The sequence below is a fragment of the Oncorhynchus masou genome, chromosome 23 (genome assembly GCF_036934945.1).
Source record: "Oncorhynchus masou masou isolate Uvic2021 chromosome 23, UVic_Omas_1.1, whole genome shotgun sequence".
Taxonomy (NCBI): Eukaryota; Metazoa; Chordata; class Actinopteri; order Salmoniformes; family Salmonidae; genus Oncorhynchus; species Oncorhynchus masou.
This window is the reverse complement of record NC_088234.1, coordinates 14,858,319-14,870,173: the sequence shown is the minus strand read 5'-3', so window position 1 is coordinate 14,870,173 and position 11,855 is coordinate 14,858,319. Positions and strand designations below refer to the sequence as shown.

The 11,855-nt window shown below is 39.2% G+C and overlaps 1 protein-coding gene across 1 annotated transcript; it reads right to left on the bottom strand.

Annotated features, from left to right (window-relative positions):
- Positions 1–658: 658 nt before the first annotated feature.
- LOC135510385 (fucolectin-like) lies at positions 659–8,159 on the bottom strand. Its single transcript, XM_064931260.1, has 8 exons — positions 4,663–8,159; positions 4,320–4,357; positions 3,886–3,924; positions 3,221–3,506; positions 2,761–2,912; positions 2,276–2,367; positions 2,054–2,174; positions 659–1,718 (listed from the first exon to the last, which is right to left on the bottom strand). The coding sequence occupies exons 2-8, from the start codon at positions 4,351–4,353 to the stop codon at positions 1,693–1,695; spliced, it is 750 nt and encodes a 249-aa protein (XP_064787332.1). The 5' UTR covers positions 4,354–4,357; positions 4,663–8,159; the 3' UTR covers positions 659–1,692.
- Positions 8,160–11,855: the final 3,696 nt, after the last annotated feature.

Here is an 11,855-nt window from a genome sequence, read left to right as displayed (position 1 = left end):
ATACAGTGGAGGTAAACCTAGATATTGAGTGATGAAGAGAGAGATATTGTCTCTAGAAACATCATTGAAACCAGGAGATGTCATTGCATGTGTGGGTGGTGGAACTAATAGTTTGGATATGGTATTGTGAGCAGGATTAGAGGCTCTACAGTGAAATAAGCCAATAAACACTAACCAGAACAGCAATGGACAAGGCATATTGACATTAAGGAGAGGCATGCTTAGTCGAGTGATCAAAAGGGTCCAGAGTGGAGAGGTTGGTTGGGGGTCACGGCGATCCAGACAGCCAGCCAGGCCATCGATAGCAAGCTAGCATAGGATGGACGTCTGTTATTAGCCACCTCTTGCGCTCCGTCAGTAGATTAGTGGGGTTCCGTGTGGTAGAGGGGACCAATGCAAATCACACAACAACAACAAAAATAAAACAATAGATATAGCTAGAGGCCCAGAAGAAGAAAAAAATAACAATAACAATAAAAATAAATAAATAAATTGTCCGATTATCTATTCAGATAGCAGCCGATAAGACAGCTAATGGCTAGCAGGCCGCAGATGGGCGCCCAGGCAACGGCAGGTACATTCCAAGAGCAGACAATAGACTGTGATATTTCTCAGGTTATTGCATTTATTTATGTTCTATAACATTTTCATACATTAACTTATATTATTTCCCAACTCTGTCTCAATGTTTTAACAGGGGAGTACATAAATGTGTAGAGCATTTCTGTCACACATTTGTATGGTTTCTGCACAATTAAATTAAAACACCTAAAGCTAAGCTTCTATTTAGAAAAGACTAGATTGGGTATACTGCCAAGCAGAATCAATGCGTTAGCCACAAACATGCCTAAATATTCTAAAATAACTATATATTGTAGAAAGATAAGCTTGAAATAGGCAAAGGTCTCAACCAAAAGCATAATGTACCTGAAAATCAGTCTTTATTTTGGTTGTTTATCAAAGCTGGCTGGCTAACTCATTGGTAAGTCAATAGAATGCAGGCTTGCAATAATAAACTTGACTAAACCATGTTCATTATTTGAAATAAAAATGAACCAAACTGCATATTAACTTATACATGTTGAAAGGAATAATGTTGTTTATACATTAATTTAAATACAGGACAACTTCAATTTATCGCCCCGGCATTTATTTGCTTAAATCACTGAACACAACAGCCGCATATTAGATAAATGCTTCTATTTGAGCCAGGAATCTATTTCCTTAATGCACACAGGTTTACACATTTGCATAGTTAGTTGTTAAATTCCAGCCTTTTAATCAATTTCCTACACTAATGTGTTATCGTTTACACACTGTGTCACATTTCTTTTGTCTCAGCTTGCCTCTATAAAAAAACAATCCTTGACAGAAACATTATTCACATCTTTTACTGTGTTTTTGTCCGTTCTTACTGGGGGTGCCAATTTCTGGGGGTCTGTACTCCCAAAGTTGTTGATGCTTTTGTTCTTGCCATTTCATATCTTTCAGTAATTCATGGTAACCTTGTAAACAATTCATTTAGACCCCGTGTTTCTTTGAAACAGGCGTTTATTTGCTGGATTGGCTATTAGAAGGGACAGGCAGCTATTTGAAATTTTGGATTTAATTTAAGTTTTATGGTAGATAGATTATGTCGTCAAGGCAGTCCAATCCTAAAACTATTGTGTCTCCTTAGAGTCTCTCACCAGGCTAGCCCCCTTCAGGTCCACAGACACCTGGAAGAGAAATGACATACAGAAACTCTTTCATGTACTAATTTAGTTATGACTCGCTAACACGTTCTCTTCTTACAATAACAACTTGGCAATAAGATAATAAGACCCAGAGTTTGGGTTGATTACATTTCAATTCAGTCAATTCAGGAAGTAAACTGAAATTCCACTTCCACATTTTCATAATTGAAACACAATGAGGAAAATTGGAATTGGAATTAAAATATCAATTTATTTTCTGAAATGGAATAGATCCCAACTCTGATAAAACGACAATGTCTTCAATGCCTGTCTGTTGCAATAAGGACAACAGTCTGTAATATGCTCCTTGTTGTTACCTGTCTGTGTGGGTCCACCCTCCTTCTCTTCTTCCTCACGGTGGAAAATCTGTCCATCTGGCTGAGTCCTCCAGCGCAGTTGAAAGTCAGACACCCCCTGCTTCACGAGCTCTACATTCAGCTAGATTAAAGATCAAGCGGTTAGACAAATGTTCAAATACACGGATACATTCTATTCCTCCCTTTCTCTCTCCCTCCCCCTTCCCTCTCCATCTCTCTCACCTGCTGTAGGAGCTGGTCACCGACTGCCTGGTCCGTCAGATCAGCATCTGATTGGATCTTCATCCTCACCACCGTTCTCTTTGACTTTGGGGCTGAAATATATTTGGCGCTATTTTTCATGGTGCAAAATAGTTCAAATCTGTGCAAAATACCGTAAATACCACAAAACTCAAAAGGTGATTGTTTTACTAGAGTTTAGTAAGCTGAGCGATGCATAAACAGAGTTATTTATATAACGCACATTGTTGAAGAAAAAAAAATGTCACACTGCCAGATTATGAGTTTTACGGTTTATTTTACACAGATTTCTACTAATTTGCATTGTCTCCCACAAAAAACAAACATTCAATACAAAAAAACGTGCATTGGAAAACAATTATCATCTCCACTAAATGTGTTCGACAGGAAATAAATTCTGGTCATGAAAGTTATTATTCGGCATACCATCACTGACGGAATAAATACATGTACTGGTAAAGAAGTACCTGGAGGTTTGACTGTGGCAAATATTTCCACCTCACACAGAGTGAGAATCTTGTTCTGTCCAGGGATGACCACAACAACATAGTGACCCTCCATCTCATTACACTGGAAGGTGTAGGTCTCTCCTGCTGGGATGTGGTGGATGACAACACATCTGAAAGGGAGAGGGGGAGAGGAGGGGAGAGGGAGAGAAAGAGGGGGAATGAGGACTCTCTACAATGTACCATACAGTCATTCTGTTAAATATATAACCGCTGAATAGCTACAGAAGCATGGATCAAGATCAATGTATCCAATCTCCTTCAAGACTGGACATAAAAATGTACTGATGTCCATTTGTCACCTGGAGTTGTTGATGCCGTTGTAATACAGACACAGAACAGCCCCAGAAGAATGAAGACCATATCTGAACACCTACAAGAGAATAAATACATATGTACAAATGTCTACAGTATGTGTCACCTGGGGTTGTTGATGCCGTTGTTCTCCAGTGAGTTACCAATATGGATCTCAGCACCATCAAGTCTCTCAGGACAGCAGTCTCCTCTGTTGGTGATGCTGACAGCTGTCACTCTGTACACATCCAGCAGGTCCACTCTCCACCAAGGGTTGGTGTTAAATGCAGTGCTGCTGCAGGATCCACCATAGTTATAGTTAGTGTTGCGGTTTCCATCGATGACTTTACTTGGACTATTTTCCCAATGAAAAAGGGAAGACTGAGCAGCCACTCCTCTCAATGCCACATTGTCTGTTTGAGTGACAGTGACAGATATAATACACAGGTTTATTCATTAGTGCATATCATAACCATATATTTTTCAACTGACAACATTTTACAGGTTAGTTCAGATTAGTCCCTCCCTGTGTCGGCCATTTTGTTCCGTTTGGTTCCTAGTGAATACACCTCAAATATATAGAAATACCCCCTGCACACACACCTGCCTGCACCAACATTATCAAATGTAATTAGTAACCGTTAATTGGGACATTAACTGAACAAAGTGTATTATTAGGCCTAGGTTCTGTCACAGTGGCCAATACTGATAGTTAATTCATTGATTAGTTGATTTGGTTTGTTTGTTTTTGTCTGTTTGTCCGTCTGTCTGCTTTATTAAAAATGCATTTACCTATCTGCATGGTGACCCTCCAAAAGAGTAGGAAGATCCCTGTAAAACAACAATATTATGAATGAATAATATTATGAATTTGTCATAGAGAATAATATTGTGAATACACTTTAACATTATATGACAAATTGTGTAACATGCTATAGGGTAATGCTGATCATTAAAGATCTCTGACTTTTAGATGGAAGGGTTGGGGTCAACTCAATTTCCATTTCAGTCAATTCAGGAAGTGCACTGAAATTTGAATGGTCTTTTCAATTCTGATTGGTTCATTTGAAAGCTACAGGACTTGTCTTTTTGGAAATGCAACTCATTCTTATTCCTGGCAATGTCATAAGAATCTCTCAGAGGTTAATTGGAATGTGGTTTATGTTCTGATTTGACAGGAACTGAAATAGAATTGACCCGAACCCTTGTAGGGATTTAGTTCTCACCAGAGACAGGGATAGCTCTCCTACTCCACTCCATGGATCTGGGATGTAGCAACATATTCATCAGTCAATATGAATTAATAACGTTAAACATTTCCCCCTTTTAATTATCTTTTAATATGATCTATTTCTGGACATCCAACACGTGCCATGTATAGGATGTGGATGTACTATTCTTGTCCTTTAAAGCATTAGACATTACCACACATACCACCACAAAAATAACCTTTCAATAATGTGACAATAACCCATTTTCTTTACTGATATATTATCATAATTATTTATTATAGTATTAGCCAAGGTTTTGAGCAATAACACAGCATATCCAAACATAAGATTAACATACCTGTATTGACAGGGCTATCTTGTCCTTTGCTGAATCCCTCGCTGCTCTCCTCCGTCTCAGTGTGTGTGATGGATTCTTCTTACTCTCTTTTCTCTCTCTCTCTCTCTCTCTCTCTCTCTCTCTCTGTCTGGCAAACATGCAAACCTGGGTCATGTTCATTAGGGCACACAGCAGAAAAAATGTAGCAACTTTTCAACGGAAAACAAAAATGTGGGTTTGTTATTGGATAAGATCAGATAGTCCCTCACTCCTTGTTGTAATCTGTTTTCTTCCGTTTGGTGCCTTATGAACACAACCTTCTATTAGCCAAACATGGGGAGGGTAAGGTGAGGTGTATTTGGTTAGCAGTGGTCCGTAGCCCACCACCCCATGTGTGTTTACATTTGTGTGTGTGGTGGTTAATTTATGTATTATCAAATGAGGAGAGACAAGCTTATCACACAAGTGATAGTTATACTTGAACTGAATCTTTATTAGTGAGAGCTCTGCAATAGCGATGGCTGGTCGCCGAACCACCCTTGGATGATTCGTTGAGAGACCCGACACAAAGGCTACAAAAATATTTTATAGCAAAGATCTACCCCTCAGTCTACATGACAATCAACAGATGTGTGGAATGGCTCACAAGGTGAGACTTGATATATGAGAAAGGAGTATCCCGCAGCCAGATAGCATTTGCTATGAACACTGTTCTAATTGTTCAGTTTGGCCCCTTAGACGTGGCTCCGATCTCGTTCCTGGTACTTCATAGCACAGAAACACCAACTCATTCTATGGCATAGATCGATTGTCAACTCCAGATACTCCCATCTCAAGTAAAACCCCTTCTTGCCCACACGCCTGGACAAGCTGACTGAGGGAGTGAGCCTCTAGGTCATACACTACACCAGGATAGGTGCAACATCAGAGATGACATACAATGGTTCCAGACACTACCACACACATCTTTTCTCAGACCTTATCTCCCCCAAGCACACAGACATTGTAGAGACAAGTAATTGGTTCCCCATTAATCACGCCATCCCTTCACATGGTTTAGAATAGGTAAAGACACATTCACATGGTTTAGAATAGGTAAAGACACATTCACATGGTTTAGAATAGGGAAAGACACATTCACATGGTTTAGAATAGGTAAAGACACATTCACATGGTTTATGAATAGGTAAAAACACATTCACATGGTTTAGAATAGGTAAAGACACATTCACATGGTTTAGAATAGGTAAAGACACATTCACATGGTTTATGAATAGGTAAAAACACATTCACATGGTTTAGAATAGGTAAAGACACATTCACATGGTTTAGAATAGGTAAAGACACATTCACATGGTTTATGAATAGGTAAAGACACATTCACATGGTTTAGAATAGGTAAAGACACATTCACATGGTTTAGAATAGGGAAAGACACATTCACATGGTTTAGAATAGGTAAAGACACATTCACATGGTTTATGAATAGGTAAAAACACATTCACATGGTTTAGAATAGGTAAAGACACATTCACATGGTTCAGAATAGGTAAAGACACATTCACATGGTTTAGAATAGGTAAAGACACATTCACATGGTTTAGAATAGGTAAAGACACATTCACATGGTTTATGAATAGGTAAAAACACATTCACATGGTTTAGAATAGGTAAAGACACATTCACATGGTTTAGAATAGGTAAAGACACATTCACATGGTTTAGAATAGGTAAAGACACATTCACATATGAAGAGAATCCCTCCTGTCCTCTTCTCTTTCTGATATTCTGCATGGCAACAGGGACATGTGAAAGACAAGCCTGACCTCTCCCCTCTCTGGGCCCCAGGTGACTGAGCCCCAACTGAGGGAGGAAGTACAACTGTCAACACCAGAGTCTGAAGGGTTACATTCTAATAAGTATATCATATAAGAATATTATGCAGATAAGACATCTTAATGATCTATGTTACACAACTAATTCTGATTCTTCTGCCACATGTGTGTGGTGTGGTGTGGTGTGGTGGTGTGTGTGTGTGTGTGTGTGTGTGTGTGTGTGTGTGTGTGTGTGTGTGTGTGTGTGTGTGTGTGTGTGTGTGTGTGTGTGTGTGTGTGTGTGTGTGGTTGTTTTCCAGGGTATTTGTTTAGCAGTCATCCATAGAACCTCATCCCTTCCCCGACGTGTCAATAGTTACATAACTTCAAACGTTTCTGTCCCTGTCTGTCTCATGATCACTGACTGTGTGAATCTGTTGAGTCATTATTGAATTGTGGCAGTAAATGCTGTCCCTTGACATGTAAAGAAAAACACACAAAAAACAAAAACATGAAAAATAATACATTTCCCATTTAACCGTTATTTAATATGAAAACACATGTGTCCTTTATACAGCAAAACATATTTTTTTATGAACTAGAAACGACTGGGCACTAGCAAATCGTCTTGATTCACTGGTAATTTGTAGAGGTGTGTTTCTGGGATTTAGAGATATATACTATTTTGAGATATCTACTATTTTGAATGCTAGAAAGTGAAAAAATGTATTTATAATATATTAAGGATCAATAAAAACATGGAAAGCTATTAAAATACCGGTTTTTACCTCAGTTTTATTTAATTGTTGTTACTGCTTTAAAAATCACTGATTCCAAATATATTCAAGGACCTTGAGCATTCTCTCCAGTGGCAAAATGTTATCGGTGGAGGGGTCTAGATTCAAGACAATTATTAGCTAATCAAACCCTTTTCGTATTTCATTAATTGTGGATTCCATTGATAATTCGGTGTGCCTACATCCAAACTGTCATTTGGTGTTTGTCAAATTAATTGAAGGGAAATAATACTGTGAGTAAAATTATTAATCATATCACTTCAGTAAACACCTTTTTCATGATTGATGACCTTAGATTTCAGCATTTGTGTCCAGCATTTCAGAAATTGTTTTACCTAAAATGTCTCATTGGTGTTACCATCATTTGTGTTACTACGGCTACTGTCCAGCATTTCAGAAAATCCTCCTTTTCCCTACAGTTTCTCATTCGTGTTACCATCATTTGTGTTACTACGGCTACTGTCCAGCATTTCAGAATATCCTCCTTTTACCTACAATTTCTCATTCGTGTTACCATCATTTGTGTTTCTACTGCTACTGTCCAGCATTTCAGAAAATCCTCCTTTTACCTACAATTTCTCATTGGTGTTACCATCATTTGTGTTACTACGGCTACTGGTGGCAGAATGTTATCATAATGGTAAAACATACAGTGCCTTGCGAAAGTATTCGGCCCCCTTGAACTTTGCGACCTTTTGACACATTTCAGGCTTCAAACATAAGGATATAAAACTGTATTTTTTGTGAAGAATCAACAACAAGTGGGACACAATCATGAAGTGGAACGACATTTATTGGATATTTCAAACTTTTTTAACAAATCAAAAACTGAAAAATTGGGCGTGCAAAATTATTCAGCCCCCTTAAGTTAATACTTTGTAGCGCCACCTTTTGCTGCGATTACAGCTGTAAGTCGCTTGGGGTATGTCTCTATCAGTTTTGCACATCGAGAGACTGAAATGTTTTCCCATTCCTCCTTGCAAAACAGCTCGAGCTCAGTGAAGTTGGATGGAGAGCATTTGTGAACAGCAGTTTTTAGTTCTTTCCACAGATTCTCGATTGGATTCAGGTCTGGACTTTGACTTGGCCATTCTAACACCTGGATATGTTTATTTTTGAACCATTCCATTGTAGATTTTGCTTTATGTTTTGGATCATTGTATTGTTGGAAGACAAATCTCCGTCCCAGTCTCAGGTCTTTTGCAGACTCCATCAGGTTTTCTTCCAGAATGGTCCTGTATTTGGCTCCATCCATCTTCCCATCAATTTTAACCATCTTCCCTGTCCCTGCTGAAGACAAGCAGGCCCAAACCATGATGCTGCCACCACCATGTTTGACAGTGGGGATCGTGTATTCAGGGTGATGAGCTGTGTTGCTTTTACACCAAACATAACGTTTTGCATTGTTGCCAAAAAGTTCAATTTTGGTTTCATCTGACCAGAGCACCTTCTTCCACATGTTTGGTGGCTTGTGGCAAACTTTAAACGACACTTTTTATGGATATCTTTAAGAAATGGCTTTCTTCTTGCCACTCTTCCATAAAGGCCAGATTTGTGCAATATACAACTGATTGTTGTCCTATGGACAGAGTCTCCCACCTCAGCTGTAGATCTCTGCAGTTCATCCAGAGTAATCATGGGCCTCTTGGCTGCATCTCTGATCAGTCTTCTCCTTGTATGAGCTGAAAGTTTAGAGGGACGGCCAGGTCTTGGTAGATTTGCAGTGATCTGATACTCCTTCCATTTCAATATTAACGCTTGCACAGTGCTCCTTGGGATGTTTAAAGCTTGGGAAATCTTTTTGTATCCAAATCCGGCTTTAAACTTCTTCACAACAGTATCTCGGACCTGCCTGGTGTGTTCCTTGTTCTTCATGATGCTCTCTGCGCTTTTAACGGACCTCTGAGACTATCACAGTGCAGGTGCATTTATACGGAGACTTGATTACACACAAGTTAAGTGATCCGAGCATAAATCCTAATTGGATGTTCCGTTGTGCATGTGCGTTTATGATTACGCAAGTGCACATGTCAAGGGAAGGAAACCAAGTATTCTGGCAGATTACAACTTGTTCAGAATGAGTCTGACGTAGTCAGGTAATTTTCAGGTCAATGCCTGGAGGTCAGTCAGAATTGGTGTCGAGGGAGTCTGTAGTGGTTTTACTACCAGTCACTGTCTTCCACTATTGGAGTGGCGGTAGGTATGACGAAGTATACTTCATAGCTATGTCATTGGTGTTTTTGGTGTAACAGTAATATAGGCCTATTATGCTATTATATTCAGGTTCTGTTATGTAAAATACACATTAATCATTAGGCCTATGTCATGTTGAAAGACATAGGCTACATAGGCTACAATCAGACAGGGTTCATTAACTTTGTTATACATGAGCCCCACGTCCATAACAAACTGTTTTGAGGACCGCCGTTTTAGCAACCCCTTGTAGAGTTTTCTGTCTTTGGCTGTTCTTGTTACATCGGCAGCAGCTACTCTTCCTGGGGTCCAGCAAAATTAAGGCAGTTATACAACATTACAATACATTCATAACAGATTTCACAACCCACTAAGTGTGTGATCTCAGGACCCTACTCCACTACCACATATATACAACACAAAATCCAGGTGTACGTGTGTGCATAGTGCATATGTTATCATGTGTGCATAGTGCGTATGTTATCATGTGTGCATAGTGCGTATGTTATCATGTGTGCATAGTGTGTATGTTATCATGTGTGCATAGTGCGTATGTTATCATGTGTGCATAGTGCGTATGTTATCATGTGTGCATAGTGCGTATGTTATCATGTGTGCATAGTGCGTATGTTATCATGTGTGCATAGTGCGTATGTTATCGTGTGTGCATAGTGCGTATGTTATCATGTGTGCATAGTGCGTATGTTATCGTGTGTGCATAGTGCGTATGTTATCATGTGTGCATAGTGCGTATGTTATCATGTGTGCATAGTGCGTATGTTATCATGTGTGCATAGTGCGTATGTTATCATGTGTGCATAGTGCGTATGTTATCATGTGTGCATAGTGCGTATGTTATCATGTGTGCATAGTGCGTATGTTATCATGTGTGCATAGTGCGTATGTTATCGTGTGTGCATAGTGCGTATGTTATCATGTGTGCATAGTGCGTATGTTATCATGTGTGCATAGTGCGTATGTTATCGTGTGTGTAGTGTGTCTGTGCCTATGTTTGTGTTCACAGTCCCGCTGTTCCATAAGGTGTATTTTTATCTGTTTTTTTAAATCTGATTCTACTGCTTGCATCAGTTACCTGATGTGGAATAGAGTTCCATGTAGTCATGGCTCTATGTAGAACTGAGCCCACTCAAAGTGAGCGCCGGGCGTTTTGGACCTGGAAAGAGACATCCATTTTTGCCACTTTTAGCCTCAGTCAGCACTCAGTGAGTTGGTTACTTCTAGGCTGCTGTACATATTGATTTGGTTTGCCAATCTATCGTTTTAATTTAATTTAAGTGGTAATTAAATATAATTCATATCAGCACTCAGTGAGTTGGTTACATCTAGGCTGCTGTACATATTGATTTGGTTTGCCAATCTATCGTTTTAATTTAATTTAAGTGGTAATTAAATATAATTCATAAAATGTCTCTAATTGAAAAAAGTGATGGAATGCTACAACCCTGCACAACATTGTGTTTATGGTTCAAATCAACCCATTTCCCCCTATAACCAGAGCAGGGGGACACTACAGATGGAGGAGTGAACAGGACGATCCAGAAGTTCTATAATATCCTCCAATATTCTTTATGGGCAACTTGTTTTGATATTTTGGGTGTTATACCATTTGGTTTACAGTAACTTAAAGGATTTGGGCATTATTTCTGAAGCATCCTGTCGTAGGCCATACCACTCCCATTGTTTCACTATCAGCGATGCTAATGGTGGCATGTTTGGTGAGTAAATAAAGAAAACTAAACCATATTTTTTGTCAATATATTCAATACCCCCCAAAAAGGTTGTTGTAGTTAGTTGCAAAATTGTTTATTATTATTATGACTGGTAATGTTTGTACTGATTAAATACTTCTTGATATTTTCCAACGAAAACCTGCACCACGCTGTAAACTCTCAATGACCAGGTGTCATTGACCACTGCTGTACACTGACCCATCTGAGTGTTGTTCCTGTGATGAATGTTGTCCTGTGGGGTTCTCTCAAGTGGCCCAGCGGTCTAAGGCACTGCATCTCAGTGCTAGAGGTGTCACTTCTGACATCCTGATTCGATTCCAGAGTGTATCACAACTGGCCGTGAGTCCCATAGGGCAGCGCACAATTGATCCAGAGACATCTGGGATTGGCTGGAGTAGGCTGTCATTGCAAATAAGAATTTGTTCTTAACTAACTTGCCTAGTTAAATAAAAGATTACATTTAAATATATATATAAAAAACATGTAGCTGTAGGGGGCGGTATGTTCATGTTTTATTGTCTGTCATGTTTCATTACCAGGTGACTGTGGAGCAGGAGGAGAGTGAGACTCCCTGGAGGCCTGGACCAAAGCTCTGGACTGGGAATGTGACCCTGGACCAGAGTTATGAAATGTAACATTTACAGATAAAGACATATATT